At 36.5% G+C, this 27,611-nt stretch overlaps 4 protein-coding genes across 4 annotated transcripts; 2 read left to right on the top strand and 2 right to left on the bottom strand.

The window, feature by feature from the left end:
* Positions 1–90: 90 nt before the first annotated feature.
* LOC125213764 (transcriptional corepressor LEUNIG) lies at positions 91–5,786 on the top strand. The gene is made up of 19 exons (XM_048114491.1): positions 91–307; positions 587–701; positions 1,161–1,258; positions 1,337–1,446; positions 1,694–2,152; positions 2,229–2,317; positions 2,390–2,468; positions 2,549–2,624; positions 2,809–2,858; positions 2,974–3,282; positions 3,367–3,564; positions 3,719–3,964; positions 4,044–4,179; positions 4,291–4,400; positions 4,504–4,653; positions 4,728–4,883; positions 5,007–5,123; positions 5,194–5,400; positions 5,486–5,786. The coding sequence occupies exons 2-19, from the start codon at positions 670–672 to the stop codon at positions 5,627–5,629; spliced, it is 2,766 nt and encodes a 921-aa protein (XP_047970448.1). The 5' UTR covers positions 91–307; positions 587–669; the 3' UTR covers positions 5,630–5,786.
* A 3,571-nt stretch (positions 5,787–9,357) lies between these two features.
* Positions 9,358–13,694, top strand: LOC125212333 (coiled-coil domain-containing protein 93). The gene is made up of 9 exons (XM_048112466.1): positions 9,358–9,487; positions 9,909–10,013; positions 10,244–10,420; positions 10,842–10,921; positions 11,027–11,066; positions 11,173–11,280; positions 12,027–12,107; positions 12,918–13,040; positions 13,519–13,694. Exons 1-9 carry the CDS (start codon positions 9,473–9,475, stop codon positions 13,576–13,578), a joined length of 789 nt encoding a protein of 262 aa, XP_047968423.1. The 5' UTR covers positions 9,358–9,472; the 3' UTR covers positions 13,579–13,694.
* Positions 13,695–14,646: 952 nt separating this feature from the next.
* Positions 14,647–16,985, bottom strand: LOC125216049 (gibberellin 3-beta-dioxygenase 1-like). Its single transcript, XM_048117656.1, has 2 exons — positions 16,402–16,985; positions 14,647–15,475 (listed from the first exon to the last, which is right to left on the bottom strand). Exons 1-2 carry the CDS (start codon positions 16,902–16,904, stop codon positions 14,914–14,916), a joined length of 1,065 nt encoding a protein of 354 aa, XP_047973613.1. The 5' UTR covers positions 16,905–16,985; the 3' UTR covers positions 14,647–14,913.
* A 5,953-nt stretch (positions 16,986–22,938) lies between these two features.
* On the bottom strand, positions 22,939–27,249 carry LOC125210904 (protein TIFY 8-like). The gene is made up of 5 exons (XM_048110534.1): positions 26,778–27,249; positions 25,467–25,654; positions 24,876–25,330; positions 24,709–24,796; positions 22,939–23,460 (listed from the first exon to the last, which is right to left on the bottom strand). Exons 1-5 carry the CDS (start codon positions 26,977–26,979, stop codon positions 23,257–23,259), a joined length of 1,137 nt encoding a protein of 378 aa, XP_047966491.1. The 5' UTR covers positions 26,980–27,249; the 3' UTR covers positions 22,939–23,256.
* Between the last annotated feature and the right edge of the window lie 362 nt (positions 27,250–27,611).

The following is a 27,611-nucleotide window of genomic DNA, read 5'->3' as shown; positions in this document are numbered from 1 at the left end:
GGTCAAAACAGTAAATTCGAGAAACTGAAAGGGTCTCGCGAGTAAATTCATGTCCGATAGCCATTATGATATCTGCAACAGCCCCTCTTCAATCCCACCAACAAAGCTAAATCCGAAATAAAAAGAGAATTTCTTCTTAGTTTTCTGCAAAACCGAACAGCTACAGCTACTTCCACTGCTGCTCTCTTCAATTTCATTTCATTCCCCTAAAAAACAGCGAGAGAATATAAAGGGAAAATAAAGAAAGAGAGAAGAAGAAGAGGGTTCTTCTTGTTTTCTTCTTCTTATTTTGTTATGGCGTTTATAGGTAATAATCTGTGTTTATCTTCTTTTCAAGAGATAATTATATTCGCGGATGTGCGTTTTTTTCAACCTTTTAGTGTGTGTTAATAGTTCTAATTTGGTTTTCTGGAGCTTATTTTGCACTTCTATTAAGATTTCGTGGTTGGAACTCAGTTGGTTGGGTGTATTTTAACCCTCGGTATTCAAATTTTGTACATCTTGGGAGGAAGTGATAAAAGATTGAATTTTTATCGTAATTGGGGTTATTTTGAATTGGGGTTTGATGCAATACTATTTGTTTCAGATGATAGAGGAGGGAGAAATTGAAGGAAAGATTGTTTCCTGAGGATCTGACATTTGTGTCCTGCTCTACTGGGCTGCGGAAAAATGTCTCAAACCAACTGGGAAGCTGATAAAATGTGAGTTTTTGTTCACTTTTCGGTACTACTTTTTGCCTGAAAGTTGTTCTTTTTGGTGGTTTATGTTCCTACTTCATCGTATTGTTCTTGCTGTTTTCGTGAAGGGTTTCTGATTTTTCAGGTTGTTTTACTAGGTCAGTTGGTTTAGGGAAGTTGTGTAGTCTTGGAAAGTATGTATGCTCTTATTTTGGGGTTAGGCAGGATGAATTTAGATTCCCCTAATAATAGGGTTTTCATTTGTGGTGTAGGCTGAAGATGATGATTATCGTTTATGTGTTTTTTTGTTTTGGATATGTAGCTATTCTCATGGTTGAATTCTGTCATTTCTGGCCTACATTCTTGGTTACAGAATCATAGTTGACCCTTGTTTAATGCATGTGCTTTGATTTTTATGGTTTGTGTATGCTTCGAGTAAAGGTGTGCATTTTAAAGTTGTTTCTTGACTCTGGTTGTTTTCAGGTTGGATGTCTATATTCACGATTATTTAGTGAAGAGGGATTTGAAGAAGACTGCTCAGTCTTTCCAAACCGAAGGAAAAGTATCATCCGATCCTGTTGGTCTGTACACATCACGCCTAATGTAGCATGTTTTGTTTTATGTAGAGATTCTAATTATTTATTTTTTGCTTGCTTCAGCTATCGATGCTCCTGGTGGTTTTCTCTTCGAGTGGTGGTCTGTCTTTTGGGATATTTTTATTGCCAGGACAAATGAGAAGCATTCTGAGGTTGCTGCATCTTATATCGAGGTTAGCTACTAACTCAGTACAACAGTGTTATAGGAGTAGCCCCTAAACAATATGATGATACTCCGTTTTGAGTCTGTTGGTTTTCTTGTAATATAAGCACCTATTTATTGTTTTTGACTTTTTAGTTTTTACTAATTTAGTGCTTAATAGTTGTTATTGCATGGTTATCAAGAGTTAGATAGTTCTTTTCATGATGAATATCTCTCTTGTGGTTGAAATCTTATGATTTTTTTCCCGAATAAATCAGACTCAGTCAATGAAGGTGAGGGAGCAACAGCAGCAGCAGCAGCCACCGCAGTCGCAACACCAACATCAACAACAGCAGCAACTGCAGATGCAGCAGCTTTTATTGCAGAGGCAGGCTCAGCAACAGCAACAACAACATCAGCAACAACAGCAACAACAACAGCAGCAACAGCAACATCAGCAACAGCAACATCAACAACAACAGCAGCAGCAGCAACAACAACAACAGCAGCAACAGCAGCAGCAACAACAACAGCAGCAGGCACATCAGCAGCAGCAGCAGCAGCAGCAACGGCGTGAGGGTGGCCACCTTTTGAATGGTTCGACTAATGGGATTGTTGGAAACGATCCTCTAATGAGGCAAAATCCTGGCACTGCCAATGCTTTGGCAACAAAGATGTACGAAGATAAATTAAAGCTCCCTGTTCAGAGGGATTCCTTGGACGATGCAGCCTTAAAGGTACAAGACTATGTCAGGCTTAAGAATGAACCACTACTATGAAGTCAGTTTCTAACACTGTGATATTTGCTTTCAGCAAAGATTTGGGGATAATGTAGGCCAGCTTTTGGATCCTAACCATGCTTCGATCTTGAAGTCAGCTGCAGGAGCTGGCCAGCCGTCTGGGTATGATAAATATCATATGGATGCTTTTACTTATTGATGCTTTTCTGACCAGTGGTGAAATTTATGTTTCAGGCAAATGCTGCACAGTTCTGCAGGTGGAGTATCTCCGCAAGTGCAAGCAAGAAGCCAGCAATTTCCTGGGTCTGCACCGGTCAGTATATTCATTGCATCTTTGTTTAGATTTTTTACTTGTATCTTAATTTTGTTTTATGCATGTATACACATCACCAGGAAATCAAAACTGAAATGAATCCTATGCTCAATCAAAGAGGTGCTGGCTCTGAAGGCTCACTGATTGGAATCCCTGGTATGCTCTTATTGTTCGTCCTGCTTCCAAGTAATATTTTTTGGGAATTTCTGTTAGTGAAGCCATTTAAACTTTAAAGAAACTAAAAGGCGAAATCCTAGACCACAAGCAGAGTTTGTACATGCCAGCTCCATTATTGATCGTATATGTGTTATAACTAATAGTACTATTCTGCATGTTTTAGGGTCAAATCAAGGTGGTAACAATTTGACGTTGAAAGGATGGCCTTTAACTGTAAGTACATTAGTTCTGACACATTGGTAAAACTCCCTTTGAAGCAATTTATGTTATGCCGAGGTTGGATACTTATCTATCCTCTTCTTCTTATGTTCTGTTTGTTTCTTTGCAGGGTCTTGATCAACTTCGTTCTGGTCTTCTCCAGCAGCCAAAGTCGTTTATGCCGGGTCCTCAACCCTTTCATCAACTACAGATGCTGACACCTCAGCACCAGCAGCAGCTTATGCTTGCACAGCAGACTCTGACTTCACCATCCGCCAATGATGTAGAGAGCAGAAGGCTGAGGATGCTACTGAATAACCGAAGTATGTCTATGGGGAAAGATGCGCTCTCTAATTCAGTCGGAGATGTAGTTCCTAATATTGGATCCCCACTGCAAGCTGCGGTTTTGCCTCGCACAGACCCGGAGATTTTGATGAAGGTATCTACCATTGACAGTTGTTTCTTGGGTCATTTCACATTATTCGAAACAGGTAAGTAATGGCATTTTTTTATTGTTGTATAGATGAAGATTGCACAAATGCAACAACAGCAACAGCAGCAAAGCAATAACCAAACGCTACAACAGCAACATCCACAGCACAGTCTCTCGGGTCAGCAACCTCAGAGTTCTAATCACAATCTCCAGCAAGACAAAATTATGGGTGGCGGAAGTGTTACGGGTGATGGTAGCATGTCGAATTCATTCAGAGGGAATGATCAGGTCTGTCATTTTAATTTTAAAATAGTACTTCATAGTAGTTTCTTCTGCATCAATCTGTGATCTCTTACCAAAGCCTGAATGCAGAGCTTAATAAGTGCATGTTATGAGTGTTGAGTTAGTGAATTAACACGGTCTTTCATGCGTTCGTTTCAAGGCTTCTAAAAACCAGACTGGAAGAAAACGAAAGCAGCCTGTGTCGTCTTCTGGACCTGCTAATAGCTCAGGAACTGCAAACACGGCTGGTCCTTCTCCTAGTTCAGCTCCGTCGACGCCCTCTACTCATACACCTGGGGATGTGATGTCAATGCCTAATATGCCACACAACGGTAGTTCTTCGAAGCCTATGATGATGTTTGGATCTGATAACACTGGTACCCTAACATCACCATCGAACCAGTTGGTGAGAACCGTAGCCACATCCTAGTTTTTATGGATTAAGTTTGTTCGATCCTGAAGTTTCTCATTTATTTGTTCGACAGTGGGACGATAAAGATCTCGGGCAAGCTGACATGGATCGTTTCGTGGATGATGTTGAAGACAATGTAGAGTCTTTTTTATCCCATGACGATGCCGACCCACGAGATGCAGTTGGCCGTGGTATGGATGTTGGCAAAGGTAAGTTAAAGGTTTCCAATGCAGCTTTCACTATATAGAGTCCCCTTGAGGAATGAGGCTTGGAAGATATTCGTCTTCTGGGAAATTAATATGTTCTGGTCCTATATTCAGGATTTACATTTGCTGAGGTCAGCTCTGTTCGTGCTAGTACAAGTAAAGTCGTGTGTTGCCACTTCTCATCAGACGGGAAGTTACTTGCCAGTGGTGGTCATGATAAGAAGGTATTCATTGGAATTGAGTCGTGATTGAGATGACTAGCTGTGCACCGATATGCACCTGTTATCGTTTTTGTCACTGCGATAACAAGTCATACTAATTGTGCAGGCTGTTTTATGGTTCACGGACACTTTGAAGCCAAAAACTACACTCGAGGAACACACTTCGCTTATTACTGATGTGCGCTTCAGCCCTAGCATGGCCCGCCTCGCCACATCATCATTCGACAAGACTGTCCGTGTCTGGGATGTGGAAAATGTTAGTCGAATATATTCTTCTTAAAAAATTTGTCTTCTACTAAGATTTCTGTTATGACTATCTTCGTATTGCAGCCTTCGTACTCTCTTCGGACCTTTACAGGGCATTCATCTGGTGTAATGTCATTGGACTTCCACCCGAACAAAGAAGATCTCATATGCTCCTGCGATGGTGATGGCGAAATAAGATACTGGAGTATCAATAATGGTAGCTGTGCACGAGTTTTCAAGGTACCCTACAGCGAAACGACAACCTCTTTCTCCGCTTTGCCTTTGTCTTTGCTTCACAGTCGAATGTTGTGTCTTTATTCAATGCAACAAAATTTCTTGACCTCCCTCGTCTGGTTGGATTAGGGTGGAACTTCCCAAGTAAGATTCCAGCCCCGACTTGGACGGTATCTTGCAGCCGCCGCTGAAAATGTCGTGTCAATACTGGATGCAGAGACACAGGCCTGCCGGCATTCATTGAAGGTACATACCTTGAGTCGAACAATTCCTTGCATGTTCGTCATTTTCACCTTTGTTCTAATCTTGAGTACAGGGCCACACGAAACCTATCCATTCAGTCTGCTGGGACCCATCAGGAGAACTCCTGGCATCCGTAAGTGAGGATTCCGTGAGGGTCTGGTCGATGAGATCCGGGAAAGAAGGGGAGTGTGCGCACGAGCTTAGCTGCAACGGCAACAAGTTCCACTCTTGCGTTTTCCATCCCACCTACTCCTCGTTGCTCGTCATTGGCTGTTATCAGGTAACTAACTCGACTCATTAAAATTGCTGTTGCTCATAACGTTGAGATTGACTGGGGCCATGTTGCGGTTTGTGTGACATAACAGTCTCTAGAGCTATGGAACATGACTGAGAACAAGACGATGACCCTCTCCGCCCACGATGGGTTGATCGCGTCGTTGGCCGTCTCCTCGGTGGCAGGCGTGGTTGCATCGGCCAGCCACGACAAGATTGTGAAGCTGTGGAAGTGAGAACCAGAAATGCTTAGCTTTTGTGGATGGATGTATTTTGTCTGATTTTGTGATTTTATTTTGAATTTTCTTTTCTTTTCTTGATAGGTTGTTATGGGAAACAAACTTGGTAGGTTTAGAACTAACTGTTAATTTGTTATGTTGCTTTTGCTACTCACTAAATTTCTACTGTTTATGTTGGTTCGTCTCTCACAACATTTCTTGCTATTTTTTAGTAATTTTTTTCAATGCACTTTCATTTTAATGTAAAATAGCTTCATTTTTTCGATATAAAAAACAACGGCTACTTCTACTTGTATGATTGTATTTCACACGTCTCTCTTAAAAAAATTATCTAACTTTTTTTTTTTTGCCATCTGTCAAATTTAATCTATTTGATGATGTGCCCGAAGTTTATTTTATGGGACGAGTGGAGTAACAATTGTGAAAACATTTAGAACAATACTAGAGTTCAATTCTTTAAATGTAGTGGAGTAACAATTGAGAAAACATTTAGAACAATACTAGAGTTCAATTCTTTAAAATACATTTAAATGTTTGATTACTAAAATAAGTGAAATCTAAAACTAAGGGATAATAATCGTGAAATGTATGTATTTTGAAATTTTTGTAAATATAATATGATTCAAAGTTCAAACTTTTTTCTAATTATAGAATGGAGATAGATGTTATGACGATATGCAAATTTGAACTTGCATGATACTCCAATTATTTTTAGTTAGTCAAAATGTGAATTATGTTATGGTATCTAATGAGTCTTTAGGGTTTAATAATATGATATTACTATTATTTTTTCTTTCTTCAATATTTTTCCTCTCATATTTACTCGCTTTCAATTGTAAATATCTTAACTATTTTTTTTTTCTCTTATCGATTTTGCAATTGAAATTCATCATCTACTACCGGAATTAAATTTTAATGGTTGATGGAGGGATTATAATTCAAAAGAACTAGTTATTGATCAAATTTAAAAGTCAAGTCCAAAACTTTAATACTAATATATACTCCTTGAACGTAAGATAAAATTCAATTGTTTTGAAACAAAACTCATAAATCATAACAAAAGTAAGTTTCACTCAAAACATTCACCTATAAATAGGCGCTACCTATTTTTCCTCATTAAAGAACTAAAAACTGGACGAAGAGCTCAAAAAACTATAACCAAATGTATATTGAAACTCGACTCATTTGATAAACGGTTTCATCTCTAGCAAGCCAGAGTTTGAGTCATCTCGAGTGTGTGTATCGTTGTACATAAATAAAAACATAATTGTAAACAAATGTGATGAATTTCTCCTTAAAAAGATAGGAAAAAAATGGGGACTCAGATGAAATATGTCATCAAAGGCATCAAAGCCAAATTATGAACGACGAGCGAACCAAATGATATTATCTTCATTGTCCCCTAAATTTCAATACTTTGATTTAACCAAAATATAACAAAAATCAAAGAAGAAAGAAGCAAAGAGAAGAAAGAAAATTACCCAAAAAACTTAGACATACAATAAGGGAACTAAACTAAGCTGAATAAAATGATTGAGATAGTACAATTATGTGGAGGAATTGAGTTAAATAGAGGTGTCATTGCGTTTCCTCCAAGTTGTGGATAATAATTAAATAGTCAATAATGTGACTTTATTCCATGTTGTGATATAATATTATCATTAATTTTGACGAGAATGATGGCTGGCCAAATATACCTCTTCCTTTTTCAAAGAGTTTTCATGCTACTATGCATATTCAATTTTAAATGTTAAGTGCCTTTTCTCTTTTGATAATTTAACAAGTATATATGAATATTGTTTAGAGAAAAGAAATACAAATTGATATACTAAATTCATATAGAGATGGGCGGAGGGAGGGTGGGGCCAGGGGGCCCATGGTCCCCCCACTAATTTTAAAAAAATCTAGGAGTATTTTTACAATTTCATATTAATTATAATTTATAATATATATATAATATTAAAGATAGATTTCAGCAAAATTATACTCCATAAATCGTTTCCTCTTAATTAGTTTTCTCCTTCTGCCGCAATTCTACTTCTTCTGCAGCATAATCTGAAATCTGGTTATCTAAAACTAGGTTTTTTTAAAACTCAAATATAATTCAATTGATTTTTCTATATATGTTGTTTTTTTGTTTGGCTGCAATAGTTATGTAAATCGAGACCTAAATAATCATATTCAAGCTCTAAATTGTTACACATAAAATTCAAATAGGGAGAAAGAAGATAGCTTATGTAAGTCAATGGCTACGGCGGTTCTGTGTTGAAATTCTTTAACCCCTATTCTTAATTTGATGTGTATGTATTAGTAGTTTTACACTATTTGATTAGTGGCAGCAACATTTTAGATTTGAGCATATTGTATATTTTGTTTACTCTTTATTCTTTTAGTTGTGAAGCATAAGATGAACTTTATCCTTTTTTGTGTATGATTTATATTTTGCAAACTTAATCAGTGTTGACTATTTTAATAGGCATATGGATCGTTATTTCAAGAAACTTAATTTCGTTGATTCTTCATCAGTTGAATGATTTCTTAGTTCCTTATATGGAAAATGATGTGTTTGTTAAAGTTACCAATGAACTTAATATGCAGCGATTTCAAAAGATGAAGAATAGAAGACAAATGTTATGATGTGATTGCATTTAACTTTTATATTTTGAACCTTATAATTTAATTTATGTAATTTTTTTTAAGTTTAAATTTGGACCCTCATGATGAAATTTATGGCTCCGCCACTCAGTTGTGTCTTTGACTCTTGATTGAGAAAGGTGACATATGACATTATAAATAAACAACATAAACTAACGTATAATGATTAAAGTGTTTGGAGTATTAGGATTTTTTTGGAGTATAATAATTAAAGTGTATCATATTCTTATTACTAATATTTTGTTGGGGAAAAAACAATCCTTTACAAAATAAAAATATTAATTATTACTCCCTTCGTCCCACAAAGGTTGTCCCATTTTTTCATTTCCGTTCGTCCCACAAAGTTTGTCTCATTTCACTTTTACTATTTTTGGTAGTGGACCCCATATCCCACCAACTCATTCCTCCTCACATTTTATTATAAAACTAATACAGTACTTTAAAAGTAAGACCCACATTCCACCAACTTTTTCAACTCACTTTTCATTACATTTCTTAAAATCCGTGCCGGATCAAAGTGGGACTATCTTTGTGGAACGAAGGGAGTATAATTTATGAAATTATGCATATCACCTTATAATATTATGCCTAGCACAAATCTTAATTATATCATATAAGCTCTAATACATTGCACCAAACAAAATGTCATTTCGTTCATACAATTTCATTCCTAAATGAGTTATCTGCTATATTAAACATGCGCTGATAGGAGTAGTACATGGCAGTAGTAATATAATAAGTATTATGCATTAGTACAAAACGGAGCTATTGCATATACATTCCATATTATGTCTTCACATTCCAAAAAAAGGTGAACTTAATTTATTTTTATGATATCACTCGATTTAATAATAGTATGATAGTATTCAATATTTTGAAGATTCATTAATTGACAGTTTGAAAATATATAGGACGTGTTTGACTAATATACTAATCACACTCCGATTTTAGCGAATTGTAATCAGCATTCAGCCAACTGTATTAGAGTAATGCAGATCTGCCAAACAGCGCCTTAATTGTTTCTCCAAAATAAAATGTCAATTTTTTAAATCCCGATTCATTTTTACGACATTTTTTAATCAATTTCTAAAAACTAAAACAATTTTTATAAATTCATGATAATTTAAATTTTTATATGCTTGGAAGTTGGAACTGGTTTCCTCCATCAGCTGCAAAATCCAAACAATGGAAAAAGACGAGGTAACTCTGATGAATTTGTTTACTCAATTCATCGAAGAAGATCTCTTTCATTGATCAATTGAATTTTACGCTTATCCAAACATGTACAGTTTCTAGAATTTTTTACTTGCCTACTTGAATTATCCGGTTGTGGGGAACTTGATTAATTTAGTCGGAGAAGAAAGTTACTCGAAGAATTCCAGCTATAGCGGTAGAGAATTGATTGATTCGGTGAATAATAGGCTGTATTTCTATCTTGTTTAGTTGTGATCGTTGATCTATGCTTAGCATACAGGAAAATGTAGTTCATAAACTCCATTTGAAGAATTTGGGCCTTTGTATGTATTTGCTGCTGTAGCGCTAGAATTAGATGGCAAGTATTGCAGAATGTGGTTAAATTATTAAATCGTGATTGTGTTTTGCTTATTATTGGGATGAACAGGAGGAGGATGTTATGGAGGAAGTGCGAATTCTACGCGAAAAAATCGATAAAGAGTGCCCTAATTCAATTGGATGGAGACTGATTTCACTTTTGGGGTCTATGAAGGTCATTTCACCTCTTCATCATGTGCTTATCTTCATCTCTAATTATTGGTTAATGATCACAAAGTTCATATCCCCGAGCGGAAGCTTGTTATAATCCTTTTTTATGCAATATGTTGAGTTAAATGATACGGAACTATCACATTTCTGCAGAAGTCTCATCACTTCCTTTGCAGCAGTTTCATTGCTGGGGCAGATTGTTATCTATGGCTGACTTTTACTTTTGTTTCTTAGGAGCTTGAGAAACAAGAATTAGATTTCCAGTCCCAATGCAGTTCAGACTGCTCAAGATTGCAGAAGGAGGTTGATGAACTTGATAAGATGTTGAATAGTGGTGCAAATTATGAACATTCTGATGCATTTCACCATTCTTTTCAAGACTCCAGTGAGAGACTTGAGTCGGTAAAGAAGGTTAGACGTAAAGCCTTTCCGCCTACCACAAGTAATAGATGGATATTTCATGAGCAATGCTTTAGCATATTTCTTGTCTTTGGGTAATCTCAATGAAAATTGTTGTATTCCTATTTTTTTTCTTTCAGTTGGAGACAATTTTTGTCAATCTGACATTTTGAATGCTTTATTTCTTTTGAGCAGTGGGAGATTTTACTAGTTATTTCTCCCACTCTAAACTGGGTGATCTTTTAGATTTGAGCCTGTGAATTTTTTCCTCATTTACTCTGCTTTGCTTCTAATTTTGTGATCTCGTCTTCTGCTAATTCTGCCTTCATTTAACTCGTATTTTATTTATGTTTTTCTGTTCTACTTAACTGAGTGCTGGTAAGCATTCAGCTTAAACGCTCTAATTGATGCTCTCTCTCGGTGTCAATTATAGGAACTCGCCACAAAACTAAGAGCGATTGTGTCACTAAAGAGGCAGCTTGATGAAGTACCATCACAGGCTGAACTAATACAGTACCCTCCTAAGCATCTCTTTCTACCACTTCTGAAATTAACCCCACAAAATTCTTACTTGCTTAGTTTCCATCGTTTTGTTTGAACTTCTGATTAATGATTCAGGTACGAACTTCGACTTTCTGAACTCAACACTCAAATTCAGGTAAAGAGTTGGCATTTTGAAACTATCATGAGCATTTATATTCTCTGTGTTATTGCTTATATATAAGGCTGAACTGCACATAGATTTGTTTTGTTTTTTTCCGTAGAAAACGCTCCGACAAACACGGAAGCACTATGATACATATAATGCTTTATTGGAGATTAAAGATTTGATGCTCAAAGAAACATCCTTGTTGAATTCAATTAATTTGCAGGTAAAGCTTGTAGAATTAGTTCATCTTTTGTTTTCCCTCAGCATCCCATTTTGTGCTTGGTCTTAATAATTTGCTTGATTCATTTTCATTGTGATTGGTACATTTGTCATGTTGAATCTGCTATTACTTCTAGTAAATTGCCTCTCTGAAAGTCGCCATATGTTTTAAAAATGACCTCATTCAGTCAGTTTCCCCCTCATTTGCTACTACTTACTGAGACCAAGTTCAGTTTAACATGCTATTAGTTCCCTTTATAAATACTCAACATGTCCATACATGTGGTGTTTACAGAACTACAGAAGTCATCAAGAAGTTTCACAAATTGTGCTCACAATTGAAGTTGAAGTTACCTAGAATCCAATGTTATTAAAGGATGTGAGTCTGTGACCCACTATCTGTTAATGCACTGGCAATGGCTAGTGTTACTAAACTACAGACGTAGGTGTTCCACTATCTCATTTATCTATAAGGAGTATTGCTATGGAGGGAGGACCTACAGGTTGGATGTCAGAGATAGTAAACAGTTTTTAAAATCAAGCTTTAACCCATCAAAATGCTGATTGAATAGGAAAATTTTGGAATGTTTGAAATGTGCGGTAGGCTTTTAGATGAAAGGAAATAGCATGTGAACAACATACCTTTAATCTCTTTACTGAAATTATGTCCCCATTAGCTTTTCTTTACGTAAAGTTTGTAGTTGAATTGTGATGGTGCCACTCACATTTATTATATGTTTGCCCTTGTAGTTCCAAAATGCTATTACTAGTGCTGATGGAAGGATAAAACTCACGAACTCCCTGGAAGGAATTTTAAACGGGACTCAACAGGTATCCATTTTGTACGTGCATTTCTACAAAAACTGAAATTAATCTAACCATATAACTTTAACTAGCATCTTGAAGATTTCATTCCATCCACTACTATCTTGGGAAAGTATATTTTAGAAAAATGCTTTGAGAAGGTTCATGCAGAGTATATAGATGAATTTGGAAAAGTGAGAGCTGGAAAGTTTGACCAGTTGAGTCGATAACTTGATTAGACATTTTATTTTGAGACGTGTTTGATTTACTTGGAATGAAATGACAGATTAAGAGAGTGTTCTGCTTATGGGCTTTAGTTGTTGAAAATTAGGATATGTACTCTTGAGAATAATAATATCCCAAACTCGAATGTGTATTTTTGTTCACTTAAGGAAATTCATCTTATAACAAAGAGTGAGTAGTGGGAACTCATAAAATGGTAACTGTAGATGCAAATAGTAGTGTCACCAGACTCACCCTTCTGTCAGAACTTGTGAAACTAAAATCTCTTTATCAGTTTCAATAGCCATAAACTTGATCTATAGAGTGACAAATGTTTCATGTTGCTTGTTATCATCTAAAATCTGCTGTCTGTTTCCGTTCATGATCACAACTTTTACAAAATTAAAGTTCTAAACCTCAACTCTAATCAACAGTTAACCTTTGAACACAACATAACTTGCTAATGTGAAAATTGGGTATGAATTTGTTGAGATGGTGTCGTTTCCCTTTTCCCTTTTCACCTTCCAATGTTCCTTGGTTTCTGGTGTTCACAACAGTTAGTTCGCCTAATTACTCACTGCTTTCTAGTGATATCCGCATGCCCTAATGTTACAGAAACTTGAGAAGGTGCAATTGACACATGAATTAGAACAAAAGTCTTGCAATTCTATTAAAGAAAAGTACACCGCTGCAATTTCAGAGCAAAGACGGAGCTCTTCTCTCGTGAAGCTTTTCCAGGTATTATATTCCTCCAAATTTTCACCTCCTAAACTAAGAGACCCTTGATTATATCTAGTTCGTACCCTTTTCATTTTAGATTATCAGAGTTCCCAACATTGTCGTATAGTTCAAGATCGGTTCGAAATTTTTTTGGCATAGTGTGCTCACTATACCTACTCAGTCAAAGATATACACGCAAATGATCAAAAAACGTTATCCATATCTCATAAGCAATTAGTCAATGATTCTTCTGTTTGGATAACATAGCATGTTTTTAATGCTCCCCCTTATAAGCAATTAGTCAATGATTCTTCTGTTTGGATAACATAGCATGTTTTTAATGCTCCCCATTGCACTCTCTATTGCTTTGATGACTCTAAAGCAACTCTTTTGTCTTATGTTGACCAGTTTCCTTTTTTTCGACTAGCTTTGATGTCGAATTCTCCACTTAGTTTTGATCAGTGTTTATTTATGCTACACCAATATACATTTTCAGGAAGAATGCGCAAGGAACGAAAGGCTTCGATCTCAAATGCATGAACACAGGATATCATAAATCATTTTCCCTCTGTATACTTAAGCACATTTTTGAATATGATAACATTTTGATTTTATAGTTTAACTAAATGATCTTTACATTTCAATATTATCACACCATTGTTTGTTTGTGTAGAGAGGATGGACTATATTTATTGTCTTTTTAATGATTGATGATGACTTAAAAAAGCCTAATGCAGCCAAATATCCCTATTCTTACATTAATGAGGAAAGAAAAAGATGGTTTCTCTTTGAAAAAATTACTATAATCTTGAAATGTTTTTGTTTCAGTTGAGTTGATGTTGACTAGTGGTTTAGAAGAAGCCAATCCACCCCATGTTTTTCTCAATAGTTTGGTAGTGTGAAGACAAAGCTAAAAAGACTAAAGTGATCAATTTTGGAACTATTAGTACTGAAGATTAATTAAATCGATTTGAGTACGTAATCGCAGCTAATTAATTCCTCAAAAAATTTGTCACTACTTAAGCATTATCATCTACGCTTGTGGGTAGCCACTAGGTTTGTTTTTTTGTGTGTTTGTTGTAGATTGTTAGTCTATTTAATTTCCATTTAGGCAGCTGATTAAGTGAATCAAACACAATAAGACGTCACTCTTAGATATCGCAAGTAATATTTAAAAAGTATATCATTCTCAACAATAATGTTCATTAAATAATTAATATATAGTCTCAAATTTTAATACACTCTCCAAATGTTAAAAGGTTGGCAAGCCATAAATATATTGATTATTAACATGTGGCGCATTTATAAGCAAATACATAAACCTAAATAAAGAAGAGAGCCAGATAGGTAATCTTTGTGTATGTATGTTAAATTAAAATTGGTCACTGAATTTTCTAATCTCTCCAAAGGTGATAAACAAATTAAATGGACTTAATTATGAAGTAATTGACAGAACCCTACTAGAATGGGGAGAAGTTTTGGGACCAGCACATGATTCATGAAAGTTTCCTAAGTGACAAAAAATGCATATATAGATTTTTGGATTTTTAAAATCAATATCACAATCAAGCTAAAAATAAATACAACAAGCATTGACCATTTTTTGACAATTTACTTTACATAGTTCTACAAATCATATCAAATTGATGCCAATTTCTAGCTTGCTAGCTCTTTTCTTGGTAAAAAGAGAAATGCACGAGTTTCATGCAATACTTGTTACAAAATACAAAATGAGGTGTTGTTTAAACTGCTAAATTAGTTCAACATATAATTAGCAACCTTATAATAAATAAAATGTGACCACAATATCAATTTTTCTAAAAAAAACCTAGTCAATCAAATCGAATGACAAATTAATTTTCAAACCACTAGCATGAATCCAAATTAATAATCAAGTTTGAATAAAAGAAAGAGCTTTTTCAAGATGCTTGTTCTTGAGGCCAATGTACTCCTTAACCGTGACGGCTCGGAACCAGGATGGCCCGGGTAGCTTAGGCAGCGGGGCCAGCACAGAATCAGCCGGAGGGCCATAGAAGTATGCCATGGTAAATCTATGGCTCGTCTCATTTGGGACAACACGATGGTACATATTGTTGAAAGTCGCGTTGGACAAAATGTGCATGAGGTCACCAATGTTGACGACTAGGGCTCCTGGGGTTGGTCGGATTGGAACCCATCCGACCCCCTCTTGCATGATTTGGAGGCCATTGGTGTCGTTCTGATGCAAGATAGTTAGTAGTAATGAATCGGTGTGTGGTGCTAGGCCGATCGCCTGGCTAGGGTTTGGGCAACTAGGGTACGAATTGAGTTGCAATGCACCATCTGATTGATAGAGAAATGACGATGAAAGTTTTTCATGATCTTCTTCGTCCACTCCCAATGCCTTGAGCATGATGAGCAAGATGTTGTAGGCTAGTGATTTCATCTTCTTCTGGTACTTGTCCATTGCATCACTGTACAAATAAGTACCAATTTCAGTCTCGAATTTATTTGATAACAATTCATATTAGCAATTAAAATTAGGATGAGCTATTGTTTCAATTTTGGCATGCCTTTTATGGGTTGCTAGACTTTTATAGATATATTCACTTTTTCATAAAAAAACATTTTTTTTAAAAGTGGACTTGAAAAGTGGTATGTATGATGATATGGCTAGCCTTCAATGGTGGTAAGGACGTGATATTTGTCGTACATAAAATTAAATTATTTGTAGTGCGATTCTTGAAGAACACAGACAAAATGAAAAGCAGTTAGAATAATAATCTAAATAAGATTCTAATAACAAAAGGAGAGAATATATTAAATATTCCGATTCTTAAAAAATAAAATTCTCTGACATATTATCAAATCTTTAAATTAAAAGATGCTCAAATGCATATTCTTATACACAAGAACATGACTCCAGGAAGAAGGGAAATCATATAATTTGGTGAAGTCCGATTTTCGAGGATTAAAAAATATGATAATCCAATGATTAAGATCCCATTTAGATCCAATCCATCAATCACACCCCCAACCAATTTGTGTTGCATTTGAAAAAAAACACACATATTTACGTTTATTTAGATGCAAACTCTACGTCAAACACTCCATTAACAAAACAAAATTTAACTTTGAAAAAAACAACCAAATAATTTCATTTCTTTGTAATTTTATTAGTGTATTAATGGGTTTTGCGGCATTACTCAATTCATAAACAAAATAGTACACAATCCAAATATTTTACACAATACATATATTTTGTGAGGAAAACCTAACCCAATCTTGTCTGTAAAACTGCAAATTAATAAAGCAAAAAATGTTAATTATGGAAACACCAAACAGTGTAAACTTAAAATAAACATTATATATAAAATACAGTAATAGTGCATGAACATACCAAAACTCTTCATATTGATGGGGCCAAAGCAGCTTGGCATGCTCCATGGCTGACCCCATAATAGTAAAGCCTTCATGCCACATTGATTTTGGGAAGAAAGGAGAAATCCGGGCGACACCGTACCCGGTCACCCCGTTCTGGGCCCGGAGCGCCTTCAGCTTCTGGTAGGTCGGAAGCTCGAAGAGCCTCTGGGCATGCGCCTCGACGTCCTCCACGAGGTCCCGCGGGACCTCGTGGTTCGTCACCTGGAACACCCCCCACCTCCGGCACGCATCTCCCACGAGCCCCACTGCGTCTGGGGCCCGCAGGTCGATGACCGGAGGGGATGCTGGTTCCGCACGTGGCTGGCGCGTCAGCCACGTGCGATGGTCATTACCTGAGTCGTCATCGTCTGTCCAGACGTGGGACTCAGGAAGTTGCAGGATTGACCCGAAATCGAGTGGGATTATGTCATTGAGATGGATGTTGGTGTCTTTGTAGGCGTTTGAGAGAGATGTGGTCATTTTTAAGGTGTGGGTTGTTAGGGTTGGAAATGAGATGCCATTTTATAGGTTTATGTCACCATTGTTGTGTGAGTGTGATAAATTTGGGAATTTGTTTAGGGGGGAGAAAAGTGGAGAAGGAATGATGATTTAGATTTGGTTTTTTGGATTTGTGATTTGTTGGACACGTGGCGTTTGGACGGCTGTGGACTGGGTGTTGTCGTGTAGTGGTTTTGGAATTTTGTGTGATTGCGAATCTGTGATGACCACATTCCAATGCATTAACGTTTAGGACATTTTGGTGTAGCAAAAATTGGAGTTGTGGTATTTTAATTTGTAAATGTAAATTTGAATTTATTGTAAACATTAAGTGTGCGCAATATTACATTAATTTAATGCTATTTTTATGACCGACCCTTCTTTATCTATATATACTCGTGATCAAATGGATAATTAATTTGTTTCACATATAGTATAATAAATTATACTAATATATAAAAAAAAGCAAACTATAATCACACTCTAAGACGCATTAGTATAATTTAAGTCAGTAGACATTTTAAGCATCTTACTAATTAGGTCTATGGAATCATTGAATGAAAGTTATATTAACCGATAGGTGAGCATTGAGGAATATAATTAATTTCTAATTCCATAATTAAGTATTATCAATATTATGAATACAGATGCACACATTAAAGTTTTTCTTTAATTTTTATGAAAGTGTTGGTCTTTCATGCTCGACAACCATGATATATGCAATAGATAATTAAATACATATACGGAGTATTAAAGTAGGACAATTTTCGAAACGAATATGCACTAGGTTTTTGATAAAGTCATTGGATTGGTGTTCCTATGAGATTGACCCGTTAGAAATCCAATAACTTTTTATTGAGTTGGGTTTGTTGACTCGAATTATTTTAAACACGAGAATTACTCGCCAGTGTACGGGGCTACTGTAGCAATAAGTAAGTACGGGTATCGTATCCACGGAGACAAATTGTGCAACTCAAGTACCACGAACCGATTTTGACTACTATCTAGAAAATCCAGAAAGGTTAGTTTTGATTTTGAAAAACAATTAAACATAAACAAAATAAAAGCACGCAACAAAAGACGAGTTTCAAATAAGAGAACAAGGTAGAGCCTTGGATCCAACTACAACGAACACGATGTGAACAACTCAACAACTTCGATTACCCATTTGAGTCTCTAGGATTACTAGGAAAGCCGCTAGTCTAGACTAAACCCTCTCTCGAGTGCACTTAACCAGTTGATTAACCATTAATATTGAAGTTTCCTTGTAATATTTCACAATTAACTCCTTAAAACAAAAGGCTCATTGATCATTCCTTGAGACACTGTAAACCCCGGAAGGTGACTGCAATGCGTTGTTGGGGTTCACATAGGAGAGGTTGGGATGTGGCTTATTCCCAAGTGGTTGAAACCTCCACCCCCTTGATTGGGGCGGGAGTTGTTATAGTATCTGTTGCCCCTTGGTGTATGTAGTTAACATCTTCTACACCTTCTAGATTCTCTTGCACCGATGATCCCATTCCCATAAGATCTAGCTTCTTGTGGATGAGCTCCAATTGATTCGCAAACTGCTGTCGGGACTGACCTCTGAGGCAAAGCTATTCTGTGCACCTTGCTCCTTTCATTAGTCCAGCCTCCATCATTCGAGGCAACTCTCTCGATCACCTCCATTGCTGCCGCCTCACCGATCTTTATTAGTGATCCCCCAGCGCTCCAGTTAAGCTCGCTCTTTGCATCAGGCAAACACCCCTTGTAGAATGCGAGGACTTGATGGGTTGGACTCAAACCATGATTAGGACACCGTTTCAAAAGGCCCTTGAACCTTTCCCACGCTCCTCGGATACTCTCTTGAGGAGTCATCTCAAATGCTAAAATCGTTGATTGCCTATTCAAAGCTTCACTCGGAGGGTAGTATTTTGCTAAGAATTTGGCCACCAATGCATTCCACGTACGGATGGAGTTGGGCTCCAGATTTTCCAGCCAATCCCGGGCGTCATCTTCTAGAGAAAAAGGAAATGCCCTCAATCTGATCTGTTCATCTGAAACTCCATTGATTTTCGTCGTATTGCAGATCTGGATGAACTTGGTGATATGTTTGTTAGGATCCTCCGTGGATCGGCCTCTAAAAACATTATTCTCTACCATCTGAAGGAGCCCCCTCCTGAGCTCAAAGTTGTTAGCATCCACGTTGTTGCTAACAATTGCTGGATTTGACACCCCATTATAGGCAAACATATTCTGCACTGGTATCCCATTCTGCCCTTGATCTAACCGCCTCTGCAATGATGCGAGTTGCTCTTGAAGTTGAGCATTCGTTAGAGGAGGTGGTAGGTTGTTATTCCCATTGTTTCCCCCGTCCATCAGAAAAGGAGGATGTGGCTCAAACTGAATAGGAGAGTGAACTGGTGACGGAGTAGGTGACGGTGGTTCTTGAACTGGTGAAGGTGACCGTCTCTGGACCGGAGAAGAAACTCGGATCCGCTGGTTTAGCCTCTTCAAAGCGTTTCTCCTTCTGTTGGATGCTTCGATTTCAAGATCGATAGGCTCTAAAGGTAAACCCTTAGAGCGTGTTTGCATACAACCTGAAAAAGACAACACAGATCTGAGAGCTCAAAAATAAAAACAAAAATTAAAGCAATAAAATCTAGAGTAGTAATCTCTATCTTTACCACGATATTAAGCTAAAAACACAAATTGTCCCCGGCAACGGCGCCAAAAACTTGACTCGATTTATTTTAAACACGAGAATTACCCGCAAGTGTACGGGGCTAGTGTAGCAATAAACAAGTACGAGTATCGTATCCACAGAGACAAATTGTGCAACTCAAGTACCACGAACCGATTTTGACTACTATCTAGAAAATCCGGAAAAGTTGGTTTTGATTTTGAAAAACAATTAAACATAAACAAGATAAAAGCACGCAACAAAAGACGAGTTTCAAATAAGAGAACAAGGTAGAGCCTTGGATCCAACTACAACGAACACGATGTGAACAACTCAACAACTTCGATTACCCATTTGAAGTCTCTAGGATTACTAGGAAAGCCGCTAGTCTAGACTAAGCCCTCTCTCGAGTGCACTTAACCAGTTGATTAACCATTAATATTGAAGTTTCCTTCTAATATTTCACAATTAACTCCTTAAAACAAAAGGCTCAAGCCCTCACTCTAGAATTCCTTCTCTCGAATGCAAATTATCTAGGTGTTGTTCATTCTTTTATCAATCCTAATTAGGTATCTCTCGATTACTCATAACTAGGTCAACAAACTCAATTGGTAGCTAAGCAATTGGATTGAAAAAGCACAAGAACGATACAAAGAAATCACAAGAGCAAAGGTAATCAAAAGTCCTTGAATTAATCAAAAGTATTCATTGTAGTCTTCACCAAAACTCTACAAATGATTTAGCTACTCATATTCAAAGCAAATTCACAAGAGAAATCCATAGAAAGTGAATTGAACATAGGAAAACTAATAGAGATACTCCCAAAGGTGAATTGAATGGGCAAATCGTCTTCGTCTTCAAACTTGTTGATGAATCGAACTCTTTGTCGCTTCAATCTGCTCTCAAACGTGGAAACTGCTTCTGGGGCGTGTGGAAAGTATGCTGGAGTCGAAACCCTAGGTCCCTTTTATACCCGGGGCGAAAATTAGAATTAAATCAGCTTACGAGTAAATCGCCCGGCCGGGCGATTTTTGAGTAACAAAACGCCCGATCGGACGTTCTTCTTAAAACCGCAGCTCGCTCAAAACGCCCGACCCGGGCGTTTTCCCATATAAAAACGCACGATCACAGTGAATACGCCCGGCCTGAGGAGCCAAACGCCCGGCCTTCTGTACATAAACGCCTGATTTGCTGCAGTCAATCGCCCGGCTCGATCTTTGGCTACTATTTCGTCCGTTTCCACCTGTTTTGACTACAAAAACTCGACAAACTTATCAAAACACTAAAGTAGGGGATCATAGAAGAAAACTCAAGTAATGTGACACATAACACTCAATTAAACACTTTCAAACATCCTAAACACTTGCTAAACTACGAGTTTATCAATAAATACTTTAATTTTATTCTCTAAGTTCATATAAATTAGGTCTAAATCATGTAAATCAGGTTTTATCGTGTAAAAATCATGTTTTAATAATGTAAATCAGGTTTTTATCGTGTAACATCAGGTTTTAATGCGTAAATCACATTCGGGCTGTTATTGTGTCGTGTCAAACAAATTATATTTTGTCGTTAACGAGTTCATGTCATGTTCGGGTTTGAAAATAGTAGGTCGGATTCGTGTCGGTTGAAAATTTCCTTAACAAGTCGGTCTTGCTTGTTATCAAGTTGATCCTATAAGGACTCAACTCGCACGATTCGTCACCCTGTAACTAATGCTTAGTGTCATTATATATTAATAACGATTCAATCTACATGATTTGTCATCATATAACTAATGTTGAATTTCATAATAAATTATAAAAAAAGTTGGAGCAAATGTAAAACTAATAACAATAATTAAAGTATTAAAATACTATTCACCCAGAATAGAAGGAAAACGTTTGTAAGCTCAAGAATCCAAGACACATATCTAATTAATTAACCATATCCATATGTTTGGTTTAAAATCCAATATGTATGTATTTACATAATGTGAATAATTATAAAATATTTTGGGATGTGATCTAGTATGAAAGTGTATTTATTCACACATATATTGTTACCCTACAAAAAAATGGATAAAGGTTGGTGTGATGCACATAGGCTAAATTTTATTTGGTTGGTGTGCATCCACATAGTCTAAATTTTAATTGGTTGGTGTGATGCACATAGGCTAAATTTGGATTCAAATACGACAAATATAAAAACAGTGCCATGTAGAAAGTGTAGTGGCATGGCCTGTCTAACAATATTATATTCCAACCCCATTATCTAACAATCGACGAATCGAGTTTTAGAATATTGCAATTTTTAAATATATGAATTAAATATTAATTTTTAATATAATTGCTTTTCTTTTCAAGATAATTACTTATTTTCAGTTGTTCTATTTAAGAAAAGTTGCAATATCCAATCCTAATTCCTATATATTGCGTTTAGATTCATTGTGCTCATTGACTAGTGACTGATTGGCTGATTATTGAATTCAATTTCTCATTTTTAAGAAAAAAAATTAAAAGCATGTGGTGAATCATTTCATATAATCATCGTGATTATAATGTTGGTGGATTGATTCAACTTTAAATTCATGACCTGTGTTATTTATATTAAAAGAAGAGGAGGAAAGTTTATTATGGTAAATAAGTTAAAATTGGTGAAATCGGCATCATGTTACGTATATATTTTTATTTTTATTTTGCTGAAAAACAATTGGACTTGCTGAATTAATTTAATTTGATTCAATCAATTACGTAGTTATTTTAGTTTATTTCCTTATTTCATCTAGAAATTTAAATTACTATTTCGTGATTTAAAATGTAATCTAAGTGTACAAAATAATGATTTCACTATATATTGGGCCATTTCTCATTCGATGACAAAAAATATATGTATGAATGAGCATAGCACTTGCTTAGTCAATCCCACAATTAAAAATCGAAGTGTGTCGGCAAAGACAAAAAGGTCATTAATCAAATTATCTAAATTATTTGTCTACTATTTTGTAAGTATGCAAATTATATTGCCATTTGTTATATTTATTTGCCAACTTAAATAAGAAAATGAATTCCTGCATTGTTTTATTTGAATAAGAAATTGAAGGCTATGCACCCTTTAATTTACTGATTTGGCAATACATTAACTTATTTCTTCTATATTTTGGGCTTAAAACTAAAGACTTATCTCATGGTGATAGTATGGGCCTCAAGGTCTTTGAGAATGCTTTTAATCTTATAATTAAAAAAAACATAATACACACAAACTAAAATGCAAAATATTATACTAAGAAGAGTGATAAAAATTAAGTCACCTAGCATTTAATTTATTTCATTTTATTTTATTTGGGTGTACAACAAAATTAGACTCAGTCCATGTAAAAACTGGTGATAAATTTTCTAATTAATTTGCTAAAACATTTTTTTCCTTCACTAAAAATGTGAAGTCTAAATGAAGTTGCAATAGTTACATAGCTAATGATGCAATATGACTGATTGTCTTCAAACTTAAATCAATCAATCAACAAATCAAACATAAACCTCAAACTCAGCTTCTCCTCCTCCTAGATTCCATCATCAAACCAAATGCAAGAAATTTTGATGAGATTCCCCCCCAGATTCTTGGGTGATGGATCCCTCTAGAAGTTTCCGTACCGATTGAGACGAAAAATATGTGACGTTCTGGAAGACTCGCTCAGTCGGCTGATGCAAAACCGCGGTGGGTGTCACCTTTGTCTGATGGGCCACCGTGCAGCTCCCTCAGCATAGCAATGCCGACGTCACTGTTGCTGCTAGGTAGGCGGTTTTCTCCGGTTGATGGCCTGACTGCTGAGTTGGGCGTGTAGGTTGTCGACCAAGATCCTCCGTTTGATCCGGCCAACGCCATTATCACGTCCGCCTGATGTGGATCACAAGAAACAAAACTCAAGAACTGCAAAAAACATAAATGGATGATAATAACAAAGTCTCTAATGTGCAACAAAATGAGACTGTTCTGAACAGTGCTGACATGGCGCCCGGTGTTCTTGTTGAAGAGAAAGACTACGCATGCAACAGAAACAAGAAAGGGTCTCATAAAAGGCTAGATCATCTAGAGGAGAATGAACGAGCGCCAAAAACCAACTTCATCGGCCATTCATTCTCATCAACGGCAAGCTAGACAGCATTAGTACTAATACGGAGTGTAAATATTCTAACAATTGGAACCAAAGTAGTTTGAGGCTAGCAAGCGAGCAGAAAATGTCAGATAGTGAATTCTATCTCTTGAAACACTTCTCCAGTGTCATACTTTCTTTTGACTCTTTCTTGAAAGTTGAAACGTAAACAAGTACAGAGAGGCATTGTGATCTCTAAAGCAGTCATCGGTGTCTAAATCTTTTCTCGGACAAGAGGACTTCTATCTTGTCTACTTTTTATGTTTTCCTTGTTTTAAGCTACCAATAGCCATGAGAAAAAATGTAATGAGATGTTCATCATTTCAGTTATGCGACAAAGTCATAGGTTTTCACTCCCTTATGAGCCATAAAGGCAAACATGATGGACCCTAAATATGAGTTATCTAAAAAGTGACGCTAAACTAGAGACGGTAGAGCAACCATATCAATCTAGGGACTAGTTTTCACTAAAAATTATTCAAGAAAATGCTTCTTGACACTTACAAGTTCAGAGAAGAGGAGTTCATTACACAGGCCAGAGAGTAATATATTAGGCTGATCAAGATTAGAGAGTGAAAGAGACTTTATTGCATGACATCATTTATCGATTCTGTTGATTTCATACTGAGAAATGCCCCTTGCTCGATCATATTACCATTACAACATACAGTTCAGCTCTCTTCGTCAACATCCCCAATGCAAGTCTATCACACCACAAAATAATCTTATCTCATAAACCAATTTCTCTACCAAATTTTCATAATTCTGGTATAAACATGTACATGTGTTATAGTTATATGTTTCAATTTCTATTGGCAATAAAATTTATGATCCATCTTCACTTGAATAGAAAAATCAAGTTCTAAGGTTGACAACATTCTCCGTCAAAGAATCAAACAAAACAAAAGTAGCCCACTTTTCTCAAATACTGCAATAGAAGTTTAACAATAGTCTCAAGGCATGATTAGCTCCCAAGAAGCATATAAAGGCACCTTATTTGGATGAACATTGTCAAAAACGTGCGCTTGACCTCCATAAAATATTGTCATTTGACGACCAGCAGATTCTGTTCCACGCCGGCTGTCATGAGATCAATCAAATCATAGTTTATCGACCTTGGCTCGATAGATAAATAGAACCTGAGTCCTGAACTACTAACCTGGGCGTAGTAGAAGATTCCGGTTCGGAAATGCAAGTGCCGGATTTACTTTTACCACTTCGTATGAGTACCCCTGCAGGCTGTCTCCCGGAGATAGCACCAGCTGCATTGACCGAGCTCAAAAGTCCGGATCCTTTGATTCCAGTCCGTGATCCTTCATCAGCAGCCGTTTGTGACATTAGAGAAGGACCGATGTTTGTTTCTTTAAACCTATTCGCCTGAGCATGGTAGCTAAACGGCATGACCTGTCCAGTACGTGGAGGATATTGCATTGCTGTCCCAGGGTTTAGCATTGTTGCTCTATCCCATTTGGAAGGATTGTTATCAGTTCTACCACCACCGGTTGAAGTCTGAGATATAAAAGAGGCTGAAAGTGGCCTCATTTGATGCATACCAAAGGAAGCCTCCTCATCATGTGGGCGTTTAGGCCGCTCGCCCCCTGAATAGCGTAGCAGCTGATATAGAACAAAACTCCCAATATTAGAGTATGCTGTGAACCACACGAAAATTAGCCTCAGCCATCATTAGACTGCAAACTTGTTATATGTGTAAACTGATTGTGGCGAAAAAGAGAAGATGAAAGGAACAAACCTTAGTTAAGAGCTGGCTGTCTTGCGAATCAGTAGGCCCTTGTGGAAATTTATCCCTTGACGACATCATGAAAGAATCAGAGTTGCTTCGTTTGTTGTTCATGAACCTATTACTATTTTCAGGCCCAACAACATCGCCTCTTGATCCATAAAACGGTATTCCTTCCAAGTGATTGCTAACATGTCTTTCTAACATTATTGATGAAAAAAACCATCAAACAGCAATCTTTTCAAGTAGTCATCAAGAAGCATGACATCATAGAACACCAAAAATGAAGACCATTCGATTTATTCAAGTTCTTCCGCATGCTAAGTTCACGGAAAGAAATCCAATAAACACAGTGCACAAACACATGCTAATGGACACTTTTAAAGTGGAGCAAAGCTTTTTTCCTATAATACCATAAAAACAGTTGTACAAATGCAATATATACCAAAATAAGTAGCCCAATGAACTACTCCACCAATGACCTCACACACGAAACCACTCCACTCTCAAAATAACCAAATTCACAAAAAAAGGGAGCTGCATAATTCAAGACTTCAACAAGTGGATTTACCCTAAGTTAACTCCAAATTAAACTTGAAACAGAAACATAAAGTCCGTTTATCATCTTGTGAGTGAAAATCCAGATCACACTCACTCTATACACCGGCCCAAACAAATTCGAGATAAAATAGCACAAATATATCTTTCTAACATGATTGATGAACAAAACTATCAAACAACAATTTCTTCGAGTAGTCATCAACAATCATGGCATTATAGAAACATCAAAGTAGGAACACCATTCAATTTAATTTCAATTTTTCAAGTGCTTCCATATGCTAATTTCACAAGGAAAGAAACACAACAAAACACAAATTATTGACACACATAAAAGTTGAGTTTTAAACCATAAGAAACTGTTGTCCAAATGTAAAACTCCATACAACAAAAGGAGATGCACAATGAACTACTCCACCAATGAACTCACACAAAACAAAACAAAATAACTCCACTCTCAAAGCAAATATCACAAAAAAGAGAGAGATGCATAATTCAAAGACTACTACAAACATACCTACCCAAAGTTAACTACAAACTGAAACTTGAAATGTAAGCATAAAAGCTACTCCACTACTATAGTCTATATAATGTTCCAAATGAAAATCCAACGCACACACACTCACAGCATCACACACATACAATACACTAACCAAAACTCGTAGAATTCAAAGCATGCTTGCCTCCAAACAACTAACTAAATTTTCCAGTTCCCACACAAAGGTAAAAACAAAAAATGGGTATTAAGTAAAACTTTCTTCTCACCAGAGCCCAGATCAGAAGTGGCGGACGGCGACACTTCCGGTGCCGGCCGGACACCCCCGGCCGGCGGCGGAGCAGAATCTTGGGGCTGTCCCTTATCGCCAAGAAAATCATGAAAAGTTGTGGGCTTCACTTCGCTTTCGCCGCCGGCACTAACAGCAGCAGCTGCTCTGTTATTTTTAGAGTTGCTGTGAGCATGAGCCATTGAGGGCTAGGCTATATATGCCGCATCTGAAGTAAAGATTGTATTTTTAGCATTTCACGATGAAGCCCGGAGCTCAAGCTAGTGGAAATTTCAATGGGATTGTGGCTGTGGTTGATGGGTTTCGAGAAAGGTGAATTCTTTAGCGAGGAAAGGAGTGAAACACTTGAAGGGAGCACGAATTTCGTGAAAAGAGAAAGAGAGAGAATTGTTGAGCTTTACTTTCTTTTTCCATTTTTTTTGAATAAGGAAAAGTATTTTTCTGGCATTTCACAGATACAGATGTGCTTTCTTCTATTGTTAACAATATCTTCTGTGTCTACAACTAAACTTATTTGTAGTAATATTAATTCCCACTAATATTTAAAGATAAATGTTCAAAATTAGTTAATACAGTATTTATAATTAGAATATTTTTTATTCTAACAAGAGTAGTATGAAAAGTAGAAATTTAAATTAAATAGCATTACTTCAAATTAATATTCAAATTAAAAATATACTTATAGATGTTGGATGTGGTAGTAGTATGCAATTTGTAAAATAGGAGAAATAAAGAAAAAAAATGCATATAATCAGAGATAAAACAAGAAAATTGAGTAAAATAGGAACCAGAAAGAAAAAATAGTGAAAAAATT

Source organism: Salvia hispanica, chromosome 3 (assembly GCF_023119035.1).
Source record: "Salvia hispanica cultivar TCC Black 2014 chromosome 3, UniMelb_Shisp_WGS_1.0, whole genome shotgun sequence".
Lineage (NCBI taxonomy): Eukaryota > Viridiplantae > Streptophyta > Magnoliopsida > Lamiales > Lamiaceae > Salvia > Salvia hispanica.
The sequence above is the reverse complement of the archived record's forward strand: the minus strand, read 5'-3'. Positions and strand labels throughout refer to the sequence as shown.

Bases quoted from the DNA above. Each gene is read 5' to 3' on its own strand.
- LOC125213764 (XM_048114491.1), top strand. From the start codon at position 670: ATGTCTCAAACCAACTGGGAAGCTGATAAAAT. The intron at 2,318-2,389 runs GTATGATAAATA...TTTATGTTTCAG, and splicing joins GGAGCTGGCCAGCCGTCTGG to GCAAATGCTGCACAGTTCTG. The intron at 5,401-5,485 runs GTAACTAACTCG...GTGACATAACAG, and splicing joins TCGTCATTGGCTGTTATCAG to TCTCTAGAGCTATGGAACAT.
- LOC125216049 (XM_048117656.1), bottom strand. From the start codon at position 16,904: ATGACCACATCTCTCTCAAACGCCTACAAAGACACCAACATCCATCTC. The intron at 15,476-16,401 runs GTATGTTCATGC...TTATTTGTACAG, and splicing joins CATCAATATGAAGAGTTTTG to TGATGCAATGGACAAGTACC.
- LOC125210904 (XM_048110534.1), bottom strand. From the start codon at position 26,979: ATGGCTCATGCTCACAGCAACTCTAAAAATAACAGAGCAGCTGCTGCT. The intron at 25,331-25,466 runs GTTTGTTCCTTT...GTTCTATATCAG, and splicing joins ACAGCCAGCTCTTAACTAAG to CTGCTACGCTATTCAGGGGG. The intron at 23,461-24,708 runs GTGCCTTTATAT...GATCCACATCAG, and splicing joins ACAATGTTCATCCAAATAAG to GCGGACGTGATAATGGCGTT.
- LOC125212333 (XM_048112466.1), top strand. The intron at 10,014-10,243 runs GTCATTTCACCT...TTTGTTTCTTAG, and splicing joins CACTTTTGGGGTCTATGAAG to GAGCTTGAGAAACAAGAATT. The intron at 10,922-11,026 runs GTACCCTCCTAA...TTAATGATTCAG, and splicing joins TCACAGGCTGAACTAATACA to GTACGAACTTCGACTTTCTG.